Source organism: Chiroxiphia lanceolata, chromosome 8 (assembly GCF_009829145.1).
Source record: "Chiroxiphia lanceolata isolate bChiLan1 chromosome 8, bChiLan1.pri, whole genome shotgun sequence".
Taxonomy (NCBI): domain Eukaryota; kingdom Metazoa; phylum Chordata; class Aves; order Passeriformes; family Pipridae; genus Chiroxiphia; species Chiroxiphia lanceolata.
In genome coordinates this window covers 35,902,459-35,922,709 of record NC_045644.1, presented here as the reverse complement: position 1 = coordinate 35,922,709, position 20,251 = coordinate 35,902,459, and the positions used below count along the sequence as shown (strand labels likewise).

At 44.8% G+C, this 20,251-nt stretch overlaps 1 protein-coding gene across 20 annotated transcripts in view; it reads right to left on the bottom strand.

The window, feature by feature from the left end:
• PCDH15 (protocadherin related 15) overlaps positions 1-20,251 on the bottom strand; it is a 696,943-nt gene that overhangs the window by 76,829 nt on the left and 599,863 nt on the right. For all 20 annotated transcript variants that reach the window (XR_004358261.1, XM_032694780.1, XM_032694781.1 and 17 more), the window contains 3 exons: positions 16,062-16,178; positions 5,126-5,266; positions 2,307-2,419 (listed from right to left, as the gene is read on the bottom strand). Coding sequence is in view for 19 of the 20 variants with exons in the window: in XM_032694780.1 (XP_032550671.1) it covers positions 2,307-2,419; positions 5,126-5,266; positions 16,062-16,178 (371 nt within the window). In the remaining variant the exon portion in view is untranslated. The remainder of the gene's footprint in view (positions 1-2,306; positions 2,420-5,125; positions 5,267-16,061; positions 16,179-20,251) is intronic.

The window sequence follows — 20,251 nt, the reverse complement described above, 5'->3', positions numbered from 1 at the left end:
TGTAATACATGCTGCAGCTTTGCTCTGTCAAACTGTTCAACTGTGACCTTTTCCTAAATACACAGAAAGGAATTTTGTAAAACAGCTCGAAAACAATGCTGGAATCATCCAGATTATGATAATTAAACAAGCAAAGATCAATTCTAACCCACTCTAAAGCCACTAATTCTCAATCCTTCAGAAATTCGAGCATCCACATCCAATAGTTTATCATTTTACTGTCATTTACCCTAAAGATATCCTATGTCAACTGAAAAATAAGGTGCTGTGAAACCTGCCAGTCCCAGCTTGAATCACTTGTCAAGAAACCAAACACAAAGCGCAGTCTGCGGAGGGTGACAATTCCTGAAAACCTCAGGAATCAACACTAGTCCCTCTCCAGAATGTTTGAGAGGGTCTCAGAGCTGAACCACAAAATTCTGGGGTTGTTTCCATGTCATTTCTGACACTGAAGAAAACAAGTAACTGCCTTTGCTGCCTCCAAAAGTGGTTTTTTAAGACAGCGCACACGGAAGAATTTCTCAGGAATGCAGCACTGCTATTCCTTTGGAAAGAGAAACGAGGCTGTTCAGCTAATCCTGAGGAGTTCACAAGGAGGAAAAGACACCATGGGTTACTCAGTTGTCATCTAAAGGTAGTAAGGGATACAAGTCACTTCTTACTGCAAGGGTTTTTAAACGTACTGAAGTAACATTCCCACCTCCTGGGATAAAACTGGAGCTCAGGAATCTGAGAATGCTTTGGGTTGGAAGGGATCTGAAAGCTCAGGGACACCTTCCACTAGCCAAGGTTGCTCCAACCTGGCCTTGGACACTTCCAGGGATCCAGGGGCAGCCACAGCTTCTCTGGGTAACCTGGGCCAGGGCCTCCCCACCCTCACAGGGAACAATTCCTTCCATATATCCAACCTAAATTTCCTCTCTTTCAGTTTGAAGCCATTCTCCTTTGTCCTGTCACCCCAGTTCCTCATGAACAGTCCCTCTCCACTTCCCTGTAGCCCCCTCAGGCCCTGGAAGGTGCTGTGAGGTCTCCACACAACTTTCTCCTCTCCAGGCTGAACATTCCCAGCTCTCCCAGCTTGTTTCCAAAGGGGAGGTGCTCCAGTCCCCTCAGCAACTTCTGGGCCCTCCTCTGGACTTGCTCCAACAGCAAGTTTGCTCCAGCAGCAACCTCCATGCCCTGATAGGTTTGAAATTACAGTCACAATGGACACATTTGTATTTGCTGCATTACCTAAATTACACTTCATACCTCTGAACATCCCCAATAAATTATAGGGAGCAGCAGGAATAATCTCTCTCGAGAAAAATCCTTCAGCAAAGGATTATAATCAAATGCAAAGTTTATAATTTTGCACTGTTCCTTCAGATTCTGTGTTTGTTTCAGGATTAAATACGAAATCAAGAGAGGTCTGGCAGTATTTTGCTATTTTTCATTTCTTAAAGTTATGGCTTCAAAACACTAATGCTCTAATGATGAGGATAAATAGGATGTATACCATGAATTTTTGTCTAAACTCCTTAAAATAGCTGAGCAAGCCCCCCATTAGGGGCCTTGTCAAGACCATTTACATTCAATTTCTGTGTTCTCATTTCCTGCAGTACTTGGACTTGAAAATACCTGTACAAAGCCCAATATATTTCAATGCTGATTGTGACACAACATTGGCATCCTGAGCACACAGTGCAACTCCTTGATATCCTGAGGCTGGTTGCAAGGACCCTATCCCTCACTCCCTATTATTCTACGGATGTCAAATTTATCACTTCATATCATTATATAGATGCCAAATTAATAAACACATTCTCTGTAAAGGAATTTAACAAGCTAATCAGCCTGTGCCCCATTATTTTTTTGTTGTTTTTACTCAATTTTAAGACACTAAAGTTGAAGGTATTAAATTGTCAGAGAGTAAACTTTATCAACTCATCCTCTGTAATAAGAGTAATCATCATCTGCACTTCTAACGTCGAAGAGGTCGAGTCTGACACACAAATGTTGCAGACGATCAAAACACACTCCAAGAGGCTGGAGGAAAATTAACCACGAGCCCTGGTGATCCCAGTCACAATTCCAAGGCTCAACATTTGTTGTTTATCCCAGTGACCGACATGTTTATCCAAAGGACTGACATGTTCAGCAGCTCCTGAGAGCATCATTCCGAGCAAACCTTTCCTCCCCATCCCTGTCACCTACAGCCCAGATCTTTCTAGCTGGAGACAATCCGTTAAGACCACAGTGTTTTCATAGCCCAGCATTCAGGAGGACCTACAAAACAGCAGTGAATAAATGAATAAATATTTTACCTGTATTCATCCTGTGTGAAGCGTGGGATGACTGAGGGCTGCAGCACAGCAATTTCTACCGTCGTGGTGTTGAACTTCACTGGGTCCCCATCATCATATGCAATGACCACCAGCTGTTAACAACAGAGAAAACCACTCCCTGAGCAGAGACAAGGACATTTTTCACACTGACTTGCAGCAACACTAGCACTTTCAGGGTCTAACAAATTGGATGAGATTTTCTTTCACTGCAAATCATAACTTGTGTAAGAACAAAACACGGGGGAAACAGGTGACAGCGTCCACAGGTTGAACCCTCTGCTAGAAAATTTACAGGAACACAGTAAATTGGACTCCAAATAAAACTGTCTTCCACAAATACTCTCCAAAACACATCACCAGCTTCAAGGACATTTCTCAGGGGGTTACTTTCACATATAATGAAAGCCTTTATTCAGCACTCCAGAAGCAATTTAAAGTTTTATGGTGTAGAGAGGTCCATGTTTAGGCAATTTTTTATAGAAAAATCACTTATATAGGTTTTGGCAGAGGGGATGGAAAGTGCCTGCTGGGAAAGGCCCTGGGGGTGCTGGTGACAGTGGCTGGGCACCGCTGAGAGACCTCGAGGGCTGGGCCCAGTTCTGGGCCCTCAACAGGAGAGACCCGGAGGGGCTGGAGTGTGTGCAGGGAAGGGAACGGAGCTGGGGAAGGGGCTGGAGCAGCAGGAGCGGCTGAGGGAGCTGGGGGGGCTCAGCCTGGAGCAAAGGAGGCTCAGGGGGGACCTTCTGGCTCTGCAAGTCCCTGACAGGAGGGGGGAGCCGGGGGGGGTCGGGCTCTGCTCCCAGGGAACAAGGGACAGGAGGAGAGGGAATGGCCTCCAGCTGTGCCAGGGGAGGCTCAGGTTGGCCAGGAGGAGGAATTTCTCCCTGGAAAGGGTGGTGAGGCCTTGGCAGGGGCTGCCCAGGGAGGTTTGGAGTGCCCATCCCTGGAGGTGTCCCAGGAAGGCCTGGCCGTGGCACTCAGTGCTCTGGGCTGGGGGACAAGGGGGGCATCGGGCACAGGGGGGACTCCATGGTTGTGGAGCTCTTTTCCAACCCAAATGATTCTCTGAGTCCATAAATCCCAAGAAAACAAACAGAGAAAGGGCTGGGTAAGAATTCTGTGGTGCTGACATCAATATCTAGAACCGAGGGCTTAGAACAAAACAAAAAATGAACATTACTCTCCTCCAACTCCCCCCAGAAAATACCCTCTGGGACATACAGGTTCACTTGTTTTCAGCTTTCACACCAAGATATGAGATCTGCCAGTAAATGGATGTGACACCAGCCCACTGAAGTTGAAGCAATAGACAGTTTTGCAGTTTCCTCTGCCTAAATTTGTCCTTATTTCCCGAGATCACTCGGTGGAGCAGGTCAGTGCCTCACTCCAGCAGAGCATTTTCGACTCATTCCTGCCAGTCCAAGCTATTCCCACAACAGCTCAGTGATGAGACAGCTTAAAACAAAAGATGACAGGTTTTCTTCCCCCCAGCCAACATACTGGGGAACTCACCACTACAAGATACCATAATTACAGAGAGTATCAGGATGCTGAACAGGGATTGGAAAAATTCCCAGAGGATTCAGTAGCAGACACAAGCCCAATGGTCAGGATGCAAATACCAACTCCAAGTCTTCTCATCACTCATTTCTGGAGTCTTTCCTATGCTTCCTCCCTAAGGACCCATATTTTCTGTAAAGTAATGCTCTGCTAAATTCACCATTTATAGAAACGGTGCTCCGTGTCCGCGTGCACCTCACCTGGGATGGATCTCAGCTTTGGAAAACAGCTCCAAAATAGCTCCTGAGAAGTAAAAATAACAAGTGCAGCCACAGAGGAGTGACACTCTAATGATGTTAGCCAAGAGATAATCCTCTTCCTCCCTGAGATTTCCTCTGTTAGTTAGAAACTGAGGAAACATCAGCACTGTCCTAAGGTGCTCTGGCAGGGACATCAGTAGGAGGCTGCTCCAGCTCAAGCAGTGCTTGATGGGACACTCAAGAGTGGAAAACAGTGGACAGCTTTATTCCTTGTAATGGAAAAGCGTACAAATAAACCTCACTTTAATCCTCATTTCAAAAATAAACAACTGGAGGAAGAAACAAACCACACCTTAATGACCACAGGGAAGGTTGGCAGTTCCAAAGTTGGGAATTACATATAAAGCCAGGATATCAAAGACAATACTATTTTTGCTTACTGACACAAATCTATTTTCATTTTTAATTACACCCTACACTGAAGGATCTTAGAGGGAGATCTGTCCCAATGACTTTGATTCAAATCATACCTTACTCCACACTAACTACACTCCAGACTCTTCAGGATCAGTAACACCACAATAGGAATTTCTTAAAGTCAATATTTTTGCATTAAAGCCCTTGTGAACAGGAACTCCCAAACTATCCAACTGTGCAGTAACTTTCTTTAAAGGATATCTTGCTATTCTTACAAAGTTCTCCCAACATTTCTATTCAGACAGCCCTGATGAAAACGAACTTTGGAAAAATGGGTGTTCCCTCAGCTGTCTCCCTGTTCCTCCTTCCCTCCTAATCAGTGCAACCACATCCATTCAAGACATTCCTGAAGTCAGAATGGCACGAAGCACACGCCAGGAGAAAAAAACCCCACGAAATCAAGGAACAAACAAAATTGAAATTTCACATCTTCAGCCAACCAAAGGTTGGACTTGACAATCTGTGATTTTTCTATATGATACAAGGAAACAGAGGAGAAACATGAAGGGGAAAGGAAATGCAGGGAGTATTTCCAGGCACTACAACGACACGAGTCTGTACCTTGAACACTGTGCTGGGCTCCTCATTGAGGTTCACTCGGGTCACGACACGTCCTGAGTTTTCCTCCACGTCAAAAATGCTGGCACTGTAAGGGAATTGGACAACATCCACTTTGTACCGGACCCGACTCGCTGGTGTGCCCTGGAAGGCAAAAACAAGGCAGCTGCAGCATTCCTGTGTTTTGATACAACTCATGAAATCACTCAAGGGTTAAAATGCAACGTTTTTAAGACCATCACTAACAAAACTTCTGTTTGTCTTCCTCATAACTTACTGAGCGATCCTCTGTCTCCCCTCAAAAGACCTTAAATTTTCCAGCAAGAAAAATAACCGGAGGTTCGGAGAGAAAAGACCTGAACCCTCCACCCAATTAAACACAGAAACAGTGTCTGTTTTATAACAACTGAAATTGTTAAATAGAAGATGGGTAGAGCTTAAGGTTGCCTAAAATACCTTTCAAAAATGATTTAACATGTTACAAAACCCATTGGAAGTTCATGAAACTTAACAGTAAGAACAGAAATTGCAGTTTTGCAAACGAATTTTAAGTAGCCCTGTAACGAACCCTCCTCACTCTTCAGACCCTGTTTCAGTGACAAGGAACAAGCAGAGGCAGCCCATGAGTGTGTCACAAACCGTCTGAAACACCAAATCCAAGCGGGAATCAGAAGCAACACTGCCAGAGGAGTAACTTTTCAGATCAGTAACACAGCACTTTCTGATAGAAGGTATTTACCTGATTTAACTGTTTTAACACTACCTGCCTAAAGAAAACTCCCATTTATTGAGAGAAATGTAGTTTCTTAAGGTATCCATTATATTCCAATGATCCCATTCCAGCAGTCATCCTCCAGGCAGCTCAGAGTCATAAGGTTGGAAAAACCACTGAGTCCAACCACTAGCCCAGCCCTGCCAAGCCCACCAGCCCCAGGTGCCACATCTCCATGTTTTCTGAGCACTTCCAGGGATGGGACTCCACTACTTCCCTGACCAGCTTGTGCCAGGCCTTGACAACCCTTCCTGTGAAGAAATTTTCCCTAATATCCAACATAAACTTCCCCTGGCACAGCTGGAGGCCGTTCCCTCTCCTCCTGTCCCTTGTTCCCTGGCAGCAGAGCCCGACCCCCCCCGGCTCCCCCTTCCTGTCAGGGACTTGCAGAGCCAGAAGGTCCCCCCTGAGCCTCCTTTGCTCCAGGCTGAGCCCCCCCAGCTCCCTCAGCTGCTCCTGCTGCTCCAGCCCCTTCCCCAGCTCCGTTCCCTTCCCTGCACACGCTCCAGCCCCTCCGGGTCTCTCTCATGTTATTGGACACAGTCCTGGAGGTGTCCCACTGTGCCCAGCACAGGGATGGGCACTGCCTTGGATCTGCTGGTACCCAATAAATGATGGAGAATCCCCTTAGCCCTCTTCCTCTTGCTGATACAGAAACACTTTTTATTGTCCTTTATGGCAGTAGCCAGAGAGGTTCTGGAAAGGGCTTTGGCCCTTTTCCTTCCACACCCTCAGGAACCTCCTGGAGCGTTTTCTCTCTTCTGTGTTGTATTTCCAGCAGACATCTGGTAAGTGGAAGTCCCAAAGAGAACAAGGACTTGCAATAGTGAGACTTTTCCCAGCTACTTGTAGAAAATTTCATCTGCTTCTTCATCCTGGTTTAGAAGAGACTCCACTCACGACATCAGGCCTTCCCCTGATTCTCTCTGCACACCAACGTCTGAAGAACAATTTTTCAGCAGCCCAAAGTCTGTGTGTCCTGGTTATACAGACACTTGGGACATTTTACAAGACTCAAGTCAAGTTATTTACAAAATATATTTGGGAGTAGATTCACAGAAGCACTTAGAAGCTCATGTCCTATCACTGCCACGATTTCATGTTCTTAATGCCTCAGTGTCTGGATCTCAGACTGGGTTTTGACCTTTACACTGGATTTAAACAACCAAAACATCAGAGCCCACGGTTTCATTAGTGGAGAACTAGTGATTTTCATCTGTATTCAATAACGTGCTACAAAGCAGCTTTGTTGTTATCCAGAATATATTCCATGTCAGCTACTAACTACAAGGAACCAGGGCATTTCCTTTTGTAAACAGCAACAGAAATGGCTCCAAAGTGCTTTAAGCTCACGAAATCCTATCGACATTTTGCTGATCTAACTAAAGTCCTTTGACTGTTGCCTCTTGGAGCCCTCCAAAGAACTCCAGCCCAGACAGTTTTTCAGAATTATGGAGGAGATTCAGAATTCCAGGGTAAAAAGCAGCTGCAGCTCCCTGGATGGACTGAGGTCGACCTGCTCCCCAGTCCAATGGTAAACATCTGCTCAGAGGAACAGATGGAGAGAGGAATAAACTCTGTGGCCTCCTCCATTGAAATTCCAGCAGAATGGGGGAATATTGTGGTACTGAGACCACACAGCACCTGTCTGCCAAGAGAATGTGTTCTGCTGCTGAAGTCAACAACCATATCAAACCCCCTCTCAGGTACCAAGCCACGACCACCCCCCTCCCATTAAATACCCCAATCAGAAATAAAAGGTATTTATGACTAGAGCCACTCAAACCCCAGCCAAACAAAGAAAAGAGTATAAAAGTGAGTTGGGGAGAGGGGGAAACTGGGAGAAGACTTCACCAAAACTGAAGGGGCTGAGCCCATCTTCCACAGGGACAACTTGGGTGAGAATTATACCCTAAATGCTGCTTTTAGGACTGGAGCTTGTGTTTGCGCTCAGCCCATGGCACGTGAGTAGACTGCTCTGTATCAGAGCTTGTCCTGGCTTAATCTCTGTACCAGTAGATTGATTAAAACCCTATTTTTGTAGGCAGAAACTCTCCCCGACAGCCTTCAATCCTCCCTATGAGACACTGACTGACAGACTGGGGGACATCAGGGTCTGGAATCTCCCGGGGGCACCCACAGGCAAAAATCCAAACTCCCCCCTTTCAGGTGACAGGCAGAATCAGCACCTTTAACCATCCAGACCTGGGTCTGCCCGACGTGTTTGGGTGTTCAGCAAAGTAACACAGGGAAGGTCACATTAACAGTTAGAAGAACTTCACAGGCCCATGAGTGCTAAGAGTGCAAATCCTTGGAAATGTGAGAAATTCCCAAGATCACAGCATAACAGAGGCCATTATCAACTTTCCTGCTGGCATTCTCTGCTTCAGTCATTCTCTTCAACGTTGTAATTAAGAGCAAATTACCTGCTGAAATCCAGTCTATTTGGTCTCAGAGTAATGGCCCTCACATTGGCTTGGAAGACTAAGAGCTCTCATCATCATTAAACCTGCACACCTTGGGTAATTTGGTATTAAATAAACAAAACTCTCATCAGGTTATTGTTCCTGCTCTGACTATCAAGTACACTTTGCCCCTGCCATTGCTGAAAAATAACAAAACTGGGATTTATTTTTTATTTACGGTATTTTGGCACCGATGTAATTAGAACAATCTCCAGAGAGATTTCCCGGGGAAATCTCTTTAGAAGCAAGTTTTAATTATCTGAAATATTAATCATCTTTTGCCTCTGCTCTAAATTAATTTAGATACATTATTATGTCTGCAGCAAAACTTGAATAGAGCAGATCCTATTCTCAAATAAGCCACGGAGCAAGGATTCTGCTTGGAAGGAACCATGTTTGTTCTCTCAAAGCAAAGTTTCCCTGAGAGTTCAAGACACAACTCTTTAAAAAAGCTCATCCAACTTCAATTATTTCTTTCATGGCTTGTTATTCCATAAGTTTCCATTTGCTCTGGGGAAACAACATTCATTTGTGGCCCAGCTTGACAGGGACAAGCAGGGCCCCAATATTTAGGTTCGATGAAGAGGCTGCTCCTGGGAAAGGGGCCATGGATGAAGCACATGTGCACTGTCCAGATAACTCCCAACAGGCACAGAGAGGTTGCAGAGAAATTGTAATCCAATAAAGGGAGGAAAAAAAAAAAAGAGAAAGTGAAGCACAACAATTTCTGGGTGTTTTCAGGTGTATTTCTGCAAGCAACTCAAGAGGAAGCCAGGAATCGCTACTTCCACTCTCCAGGAGAGGAAGGCTGGAGCCCCTCTGCTCTGGAGCCAGGCTGGGAGAGCTGGGGGTGTTCACTGGAGAAGGGAAGGATCCAGGGAGACCTGAGAGCCCCTTCCAGGGCCTAAAGGGGCTCCGGGAGAGCTGGAAAGGGACTTGGGACAAGGGGTGGAGTGCCAGGACAAGGGGGAATGGCTTCCCACTGCCAGAGGGCAGGGATAGATGGGGTATTGGGAAGGAATTCTGCCCTGTGAGGGTGGGGAGGCCCTGGCACGGGTTGCCAGAGAAGCTGTGGCTGCCTCTGGATGCCTGGAAGTGTCCAAGGCCAGGCTGGATGGGGCTTGGAGCAACCTGGGCTAGTGGAAGGTGTCCCTGCCCATGGCAGGGGGTGGCACTGGATGATCATTAAGGCCCCTTCCAACCCCAACCATTCCATGATTCCAGGGTTCAAATGGATAACACATATGAAACCAGAATGACTCGGCCCAGCAAAGAATGGGGAAAAAATGAATTTCACTTTCATTCATTTGCAGTCAACTGGTGAAGATCCCGGATGTGCCTCTGGTCAGTGATGTGGATTTCATTCCCTAAATAAAGTCCAATTATGGGATGGTAGCATAATGAAAACAGAGCTGTCTACCAAGTCTCTCTGTACTCAATGCCTCTGTCTGACTGAAGTCAAAAAGCTTCTGAGGCTATTACAGATAAAACGTGAACCTCGTGAGGAGAGTAATAAATTGCCTCCATCCATAGACTTCAAAACAAATCCGAGTGACTTGCATAAAGCAGAGTTCAATAAAGCAAATTTTGTAAAGTTAGTTCTAGGAAAAAAGTTGGGAAGTGATGCCTAACCCAAAAGGTACAGGCTTTTGTAACATGCTCAAAGTCCCCATGAAAGATGGGGCAGATGAGAGCAGCGGGATGACTTTGGTGGGTCTTATCCCAGCTCTGGGTTGTGGGTGGGTTTTATTCCTTCGTAGGGAACTCAGCAAAAAGACCTGAAATTCTGAATTACTAAAGCTGGAAATTCTGAATTCTTAAACTCTCACAAGCTGAACACAAAAAGAACGTGACCCTCTAAAGCCTTGAGATGAAATGACTTGAAGAACTCATGGAATTTGGAGCATGTGTCCCACATCCAGGTCTCCAGCAGACTCTATGAAATCCAGCAGTAAGAGCTTTTAGAAGATGAAGTTCTGGACTGCCTGAAAATGCTTTTGCCTCCAATTAAAATTCTGTGAAATCGCTAATTAAATATCTATCAGCATCTTATATTTAGTGGGTGCCTGTAACACAATAAGGACAATTATTCTCAATTTGACAAAAGGGCTCCATTGAAGAAAAACCTCATGAGGTGGTAAGAGAACGGATAAACCATTAAATTGGATGTTCTGGAGCTCTGGAAGCTGGTTGCTCATTAAAATTAGTGTTCTGCATCTGTTTAAATTAACATTTCAAATAAAAACAATCAGACTATGGAGCCCAGGGCAGAAATATTCCAGCTTTTACAGTGATAAACCACACAAAAAAAAGGCCTATACAGGAAAAGCAAACACCCCTCGTTATGTCAATCCTGGGAATCACCTCCGATGAACAAAGCAAACTGAGCAGCCATCAAACAGCTCCTGGTGCTCTCCTGTCCCAATATTTGGAGGGTTAAGAGCTTTGAGAACACAGTCAGAACCATCTGGCATCGCTCATTACCACACCACTTCAGCAAGGTATTACATGTTCACCAGGAAGGAAATTCTCCTTGTCTCCAAGGGATTTATCCAACCCTAGGACAAGGCTTCAGATTTCTTCAGCTCCAAAGGATGTGGATCTGCTCAAAAAAGAGATGGTTGGTGATAGGTGCTGCCTGAGGATGCTGGAGAGTGTGAAAAGTCAGAGTGAAGTGAGTGAGTCAGGTACTGCCTTTGTCCAGGCTGTGGGGAGTCCAGGGATCTGTCCCTGTAAAGACTTGAAAATATCCAAGAGAAACCAGATCTGCACACATTTGTGCCAGTAAAGGAAAAAAGCACTTCAAAATCAGTATTTTCATGAGGTGATTCTCCCCCTCTGCTCTGCCCTGGTGAGGCCCCACCAGGGTCACTGTGCACAGTTCTGGTGTCCCAGCATCACAAGGACATTGAATTGTTGGAGCAAGTCCAGAGGAGGGCCCAGAAGTTGCTGAGGGGACTGGAGCACCTCCCCTGTGGAGACAGGCTGGGAGAGCTGGGAATGTTCAGCCTGGAGAGGAGAAGGTTGTGTGGAGACCTCACAGCACCTTCCAGGGTCTGAAGGGGCTACAGAGAAGCTGGAGAGGGGCTGTTCATTGGGAACTGGAGTGACAGGACAAGGGGGAATGGCTTCAAACTGAAAGAGGGGAAATTTAGGTGAGATACATGGAAGGGCCTGGCCCAGGTTGCCCAGAGAAGCTGTGGCTGCCCCTGGATCCCTGGAAGTGTCCAAGGCCAGGTTGGATGGGGCTTGGAGCAACCTGGGCTAGTGGAAGGTGTCCCTGCCCATGGTATGGATGATCATTAACCAACCCAAACCATTCACGGATTCTATGATTTTCCTACAGGATGCATTTCTAGCATCTTTCTAGATCTAGAAGCACCATTCCAGCATCATCAAAAATGCAGCATTTTAGTGGCTTCCCAGGCACACAAAGCCCCTGTAAAGTCACCCATCTCACACTTGCTGGCACCTTTCACCATTTCTGACTTCAACACAAAAGAGTTGTGCTGGGGGAATCAAACTCAAAGAGGGTCAAAGGAGCTCTTCCAGGAAAGAAGGCAAGAAGTTCACAGTGGAAAAAAAAAAATCACAGAACCACAGACTGGTTTGGGTTGAAAGGACAATCTGTTGATTTACCACATTTCACGAAAACAGGTCAAGCAAAACTGACCAGATTTCAAAGAGCAGAATTGCACTTCAAATTCGAGTTCTTACAACAAATGGAAAAGTATCTTCTGAAACATATTTTATATTCTCAGTCACTGCAAATAAAAGGTAAATTAAAACTGGAAAAGAAAGGGGAAAGTGTAAGTAACTGGTAAGAATTTAGACTGACATTTCTCAAAGACAGCCCTGCAAATCTTGCTCTGGCCTTTAGTTAAAAGCATTGGTTTCTATGTTTTAATTGACATTTCAGCAAGGACCTGAAGGAATAACTATCAGAGGTCTCTTATGCCTTCAGGACAAGAGTTTTTGACCACTTTGAAATCCACAGGTCAAAATAAAAACATAACAAAATACCTACCAGGAAACATTTGAATCTAGCACAGATTATTTCTGTTTTAAGTGTTAATAATAACCAGAAATCCATGGGTGTTTTTTTCAAACAAACCAATCCTATTATCAACAGGTGCATTCTATTGATGGTTCAAGTTTTAAGCAGGAATTAAATAAAGAAGATCACACATCTTCATCCTCAGATACTCATTCAGACATGGAAGATACACAGTTGCAAACAATGGGAGATTTGATGGGGGGAGTTGTTTTAAATAAAACCAAGAGAACTTTTCATCTACAGCTCCAATAAATGAGGATTAATTGTTGGATTAATTTAAGAGTAAAGATTAATTTAAGAGCAATTGAAGAGTAAAACCTGGCTCTTACTCCTTCTGACTTCCTGAAAGCACATCATAGTCATTGTGACACTTCCACACCTCCATATGCAGTAGGTTTCTAAATAATTTAGGAAATCCACACAGAAAATTACATCCCAGGTGTTTTTCACCCTCTTATCTTTCACCTAAACTACTATTTGTTTGTTTGGAATGAAGAGCCAACCTCCACTGACAACATTCACGCATCCTTCTCACCCCAAACCTGCTCTTCTGCTCTTGGAAAATTCCAATTTGCCTTGGCTGCAGAGCAATCCCGTGCAGGTGCTGAGCATTTCCATTCGGATTCTCACAGCATCCATGTTAATTTGACAATGAGGAGCCAAGCTGGGATTTACTAAGACAGTGGGAGTCTCTGAAGAGCTGATTAGTTCTGAAAAGCTTTTATTGCAGATGATGGAAAAATCTGGCTGGACTTTTATCCTGGGCCGAGTTTAATGTGGATATGGGAATAGATTACATTGCTTGCAAAATAACGAGTGAAAAAATCAGGCTTGGATACCTCAAATTAGTGAGGCTCTTATTAGACCTGCCCTGATAATCAGGTGTACTTTAAAGCCAACAATTATTTTTTTAATAGACAACTATTTCTTTTCCTGAACTGATAAAATAGATGTATTAGTGCTCTGCAAATAAGATTCCAAGAGGTTAAAAAACCCAATCCACAGAAGTAAAATATTGATGATAGCTAAAAATATTCTATCCCTTAAGGCAAGTTTAGAGGAAGGTCCTTTGGTGAACAGAGAAAAGGCTGTGTGTTTTTAAAACCAATTTCTGGCGAATTCATATCAAATACTTTGTGACACCTTTTAATGTCAAAGCCAGCTCCAAATAAACAGAGATTTTCCAGGAGCACAAAGCATCTAAACAGGTTGGCTCAGGCAGAAAAAGAAACAAAGCTGTTTATGCCCGATAATTCTTACTTTTAAAATAAAAAAGATGAGAGACAAAACTATCAGCCATTAGTCTGAAATAAAAAACCCTCTGAAAACCTGTTTTAAAAGCTTTCCTCCATAGCTGGCTGACTTTTATGGCTATTGCTTTCATTAAATGCTTCAGGGCAGCTTCGTTTTTAAATCTTCATAAAAATCAAACAAATGCAACAAGTGTTCATGTGATAGTGAGAGAAATACAGAAGAGGAAAGAGGTTTAAAATGAAAAAGTGGAGTAACTTTGTATTGGAAATGCTGATTGCACAGGACTAAGAATTATAAGTATACATTCATCAGTTTCAGAATATTTTGTTTCCTCCAAGAACTCAGTCTTCAAAATTTAGACATGTTAAATCCAGGGATTATAAAATGGAGCTTCTATCAGAATGTGCAAATAGAATCCAAAATTTGTTGTTGTAAAGCAACAGATAACGTTAAATAAAAGCTGCACAAAAGACCAACTTAAAACCAGCTTCCTAACCCCAAAGAACAACTATTTACTTTCTCTCCCCACTTAGGTTGCAACTTCCATGGCCTAGAAATTCATCTTCTTGCCTGGTTTTATTGATCCTTTACATCCTTTTCTGCAGGATTTTCTCACAGGACAGTTGGATAAACTTGCCAAGAGCAAATCCTCATCCCTAAAGTGTCCAAGGCCGGTCCCACCCCTGCCATGGGCAGGGACACCTCCCACTAGTCCAGGTTGCTCCAAGCCCCGTCCAACCTGGCCTTGGACACTTCCAGGGATCCAGGGGCAGCCACAACAAATCCTCACAGGTGCTGCAGCTTGTCACCTTTATAGCAACTTCCAGGCTTTTAAGACTCCCAACACCTGCAGATACACCTCAAGTTTGTCAGGAACTCTGGCCAACCTCCTTCCCTGGAGCGAGGATATTTTACATGGAAATAGAGCTAAAGGTTTAATCCTTCCACCACTGGAGAGAAGGGAGCACAGGCCTCTTAACATCTCATGGAAAGGCTTTTCCTACCAAGTCTGACCAGGTTGGCCAGGGCTTGGAGCAACCTGGGATGGTGGAAGGTGTCCCTGCTCATGGCAGGGGGTAGAACCAGATGAGCTTTAAGGTCCCTTCTGACCAAAACCATCCTGTGGTTCTACACTTCTAAGATGAACAAAACAGGATGCAGAGGAAGGAGAGCAGGAAACTCCATCACCTTTCTGCTTTCTCCCCTCAAAGTCAGGCACCACCACCAAAATTGTCCAAGACTGGCCACCAAGGGACCCCTCTGCTCAGTTTCTTTTGTTTACTGCTCCCTTACTGCCTCTGTCCTCTGCTGCCTGTCCTTAAATACCCTGCAGCACTATTAATTGCTAACTACTATTAATTAGCCACTATTAATTGCCTACTTGATGATGTTACTGGCTTTCCTACACTTTAAACAAACAATACTCCAGATCTTCAGCTGTTCTAAACAACCTCAAGTGCCTCCCAGGTGAGGAATCCCCCACTGACAGGGATGACCTGCAGGGAATTTGCTGCCTCTCTGTGTTTGGGGTAGCAGGGCTGTCCTTCCAGAAACTCTGCTCTGGCATTTCTGCCTCTGGGTGGCGAAGAACTCACCACAGAGCATATTTAGCTGATTTGTGTCAGAGCACTGCCACCAGCTTTTAATGTGCATGGCACATTCTCCCTCAGGCTTATTCTCCTTAATATGCCAAACACTAGCAATTAAAAATTAAACCTGGCTGGCAGAACAGCTTTGGCTTTTCTTGTCCTCAGTGGATCATCTGGTCACTGATGTTCATCACCCTCTGATTCCAAGGATTGCTATTCCCCTTCAGAACAGCCAACGAGTCAGGAACGTGTGCCCAGTCCTGTCAATCCACAGCTCCACCAGGGGACAGCAACAAAAGCCAGTGACAGAAACAAACTTTATCCCCAAAATGAGTGCCCTGGGTTCAAATCCTGCACGTGGAATGGGCTGGTTGGTGAGGTGTGTGTTCCACACAACCCTGGGTGGCTCAGACTGGAAATGCTCGGTGACTGTGAAATCGAGACAGCGACAACCTTACAAAGCTGTGCTTTGTTTCCTCTTTGAGCTGCAGAACTGTCCCAGGGACAGGCACAGCCTCCCTTCCTGCCTATTCCCTTATTCATCTACATTGTGAAGTCAGATAGAGAGCTTTCAAAAAATCTCCCTGGGAGCTGTATCAGTGATTTTCCAGCTTCAGGAACCGGCCTTGTAAATGCAGCCTCTGTCCAGGACGACAAAGGAGAGGCCGACGCAAAGCAAATGTGGGAGTTACTCCTCTGAAACTCCTGCTCATCATCTTGGTGGATGAAAGTACAGGCACTAAGGAGAGTTGAAGTTTTTTCCCTCCTGGGTGTAGGGTATTAACAGGCCCTTTTTGCTTACCGGGGGATCCTGATCCTCAGCTGAAACCGTGGTGATAACGGTGCCCTTGATGGCATCGGGAGCAACCATCCCCCTGTAGAGCTTCTGGCTGAATACTGGTGAGTAATCATTCATATCCTGCAAAACACAATTGACAAGTGATCATTCATATCCTGCTAAACACAATCAAGAGTTTAGTTCTGAAGTTCAAACAGAATTACAGACACATTCACAAATGGTTTTGTTGAACTCTCCCCACTCCCTCCTCGGGAAAGCTGCCATTCCCAGGCTCTCCCAGTGCCATTGCCACCACACAAAACCGGCACCCAAGGGGAAGGAGCCAAAGATTCACCAGAAATATTCCTGTGAGAGCTCAACTGAAGGAAATTCTGCAGGAAAACACAGTCTCACAAGTGAACAGAACAGAGAATTCCACCCCACCTGCTCCTCCAGCACTGGGCTCTGCTCATTTTCCAAAAGGAACAAGCTGCTGTTGTTTGATGGTGTTGGTTACCTCTAATATGCAATAAATCAAGAGGAAATAGAATGTCAGATTAGCATCCACACCCCAGGAGAGCCCAGGCTGGTGCTCTTTGGACTGATGTGTATCATGATGACAAGAAGCTTCGAAGACCCAATTTCACTGTATTTTCCCCCCTAGAGATGTGTGCACAGCTATATGTGTATACAGACATCCATGGGCACATCCCTGTGGGACAGATGCACCCTCACCCAAACCCCAGGCCGTGTGGGAATGCCCAGGCTGGCACCACAGGAGATGCCACTGTTGGATGCTCGTGGCTCTCAGTGACATGTTGACCCAGGAGCCACCAACATTTAGGAGCTCGACCAGCGTCACAGGTTATTAAAAATTTGTGACTCCAGGTACACAAAGTTCCTACAACGATGCCCTGACCTGTTGTCAGAGCTCTGCACACTGCAAATTCAGTGTGCTGATATGGGCTAAACATTATATTACACAGTCCTTTAAAACATTCACCCAGACCTCATCAGAGGGTACAACAGCATAATGAACAGCTACATGTCAAAAAATGGCTGTCAGAAATCCATGTAATAAATGCCTGAAAAATTCATGCCTTGTGATTGGTGAAAGGTCTGTGATCCAAGTCTTCAAAAGGTACTGGAAAAGCCTTTTCTCCGAGTTTCAGATTTTCAAAGACAACATTACATTAAAAAGCCACTCCTAGGCAATTTAACTAGGAGAGCATTCAAATGAAAACATTTTTGAAAAACATCCAAATTCAAACATGAGCATTCCTACACAGAATTACAGGCACTGGATCTTATAATTTTCGTTTCTTGACCTGTTTGTGAGAAAATAATTTACTTCATCTGAGAATTTAATACCCAGGTCTAGTTTACATAATCAATCTTGTTTCTCCCGACTCTTCAAAGGGACGTGGTGTTTGGGAAAGAAGCTTTGCTCCATTCTGCTCCCAGAAACTCCAATCTGGAGCAATATGTTTCTGTGGCAAAGGAACCGACATCATACAGACCCTTCCCACTGCAAGAAGTGTCCAAGGCCAGGTTGGACGGGGCTTGGAGCAACCTGGGCTAGTGGAAGGTGTCCCTGCCCATGGCAGGGGATGGAATGAGATGAGCTTTAAGGTCCCTTCCAACCCAAACCAGTCTGGGATTCTATGAATCCTCCATCGGGGATAACAACCCAATAACACTCTCATGATAACTTGGGTTTTTTTGCGTCTTGCTCCCATGATTTGCACGCTTAGAATCACCTCCCTGGAGCAGGTGAAGTTTCTGAAATACAGCCTTTTATCTGTATTTATCCCTGTATTTTGGATCCACCCCTCTCTGTGCACCTGCAAACCCACAGCCATCCTTTTTCTTGGGCCAAGAACAAGAGTTCACCCTCTGCTTTTTGCTCCCTGGGGGTGGGGAAATTCACCCTGGGATGCTTTTGTTATCTTTGAATACCTTTATGTGGCCTTAGAGCCTGAAAATTGGTGACTTGAGGTATTGGGAAGCATAATCTGTTGCTAGATGATACACTACATCCTCTGCTAGAGAAAATGAGGAAGTCATCCTGCTTAACACACCTATTTTTTCCAAGATACACAGATCAGTACAAAATACAAAGGAATACAAAGCAAAGCATAAAGTAGGACACAGAAAGTCTTCTGCCTCTCTAACTTATCTTTCCTCTAAGACAAGCTTTATGCATGACTGTGCCTCATAAATGTTAACTGAGACGACCCAACAGGCACTAAATGCCTCAGTCATAACTACCCAGAAGAGCCTCACATGCTTTTCTTCCTGGCTCATCTCTCCAGAATCCTAAAGCAGCCACTAATTCTTTTTATAGCAGAGTTTGAGCTTAAATGTTTCCACTTTTAACAAAATAAAAGCTCCCCAGAAGAATCATCCCAGGTCACTGCTATGAAGCTGCAGTAAGTGCCCCTCAGAGAGACCAGGATCTCCTGTGCTCATCCCAAATGTCTACGAGGAGTTAAGTGCTGGAAGCACAAAGGGAATTTTTGCAGGCAGAAGGTTTAACATGAAAAACATTGCAGATGACATGGAAATGGGATTTTTTTGGCTGTAATGCTTTCTTTATTCTAATAAAGTCTGGTTTCAGAGGTGAGAAGGAGAAATTCTTATGTTATCATCTCCTTCAACTGGTATAATTCCTCTTTACATATTACGGGCACTTAAGGTACCAAAAAGGTCACGAAAAGAAACTACTGATTTTCGGGCACAAAGCACCATCACTGAGGATGGAACACAGCCCAAACCTGATTTTCTCAGAGTATAGAAAGAAAGCACATGGTATGTTCTGTGAGTAGCTCAAGAGGTCAAGATCCACTCCATTTCACCCCAAATCCTGTGCCTCTGTAGTCAAAGAATCATGGAATGGTTTGGGTTGGAAGGGATCTTAAAGCTCATCTGGTTCCACCCCCTGCCATGGGCAGGGACACCTTCCACTAGCCCAGGTTGCTCCAAGCCCTGTCCAACCTGGCCTTGGACACTTCCAGGGATCCAGGGGCAGCCACAGCTTCTCTGGGCAACCTGTGCCAGGGCCTCCCCACCCTCACAGGGAAGAGTTTCTTCCCAATATCCCATCTAAACCTACTCTGTCAGTTTGAAGCCATTCTCCCTTGTCCTGTCCCTCCAGGTCCTTGGAAATAATCATCTCTCTCCAAGACCTCCAATCCAATTTTTGCCATCAAAGTGGACTTCACGGTGGACAGGTGCAGAGACACAGTTTTCAGGTTTTCATCACAGCAAGACTTTGGGCAAAAATATAACACTTGGAGCAAGTACTGGGCTTCTGTTACAACCAAAGACCAAAGACATTTGCACGGGTTAATAACTGAAGTTCACTCTACACCTCATGGCTTTTGCTTAAAACACCTCTAAACCTGCCTAGGCACTGAAATGGATGCAGCACCAGTGCCATCCCTAAGCACAGGTTAAGGAATAGGGTAGTAAACCTTCCCCAAAGTGGTGGTAAGAAGTCATGAAATCACCTTTTAAATCCGAGGCACAATCCTCCACGTGCTCCTGTGGCCAAACTGCAGCATCTTACAACCTTCCACAGTTCACTGCTTCAGCCACATAAATCCAGGCTCCTATTCAACTAAATCCAGGCTCCTATTCACTTAAATCCAGGCTCCTGTTAACCCTCAGACACGCACCAAACTATGTAAATGGGAAATCTAGGTAATGGATTCTCCATATATCTCCCTTTCAAACACCTGGGCTGTGTATTCTGACAGTAAGGGAATAGCAGCCAAATACTTAGAGATAGATATAAACCACCCTTTGTGTCACTGCTTATCTGTTATTTACAAAACAGAGGGAAAGTCAAAGCATAACGCCCCCAAAGCTGTCTTCCCACCACAGATGTTCTTAATCTGCCACTTCTTTGGTTTTGTTTCACCATGTTCACACAGGGCAAACACATCAAACAGGCCACGACACACCCTGACATCCCTCCCTTGCCCAAAGATCAAGGATCAAGCCCGGGATGGGAGAGATGCTCAAATTCTGCTGGTCTTGAGAAATCCACATTAGCACCTCCAAAAGCAAACTAAGATATATTCTTGTTGCCAACTCATTTGTTAGTCAGCTGTGTGAATGATCCCTCTTCCCAAGCACTTTCCTTACGCTCTGAAGAGGAAACAGCTCATTCCCAAGATTTAAAGGCTTGTTACTTAGCAAAAAGGTTG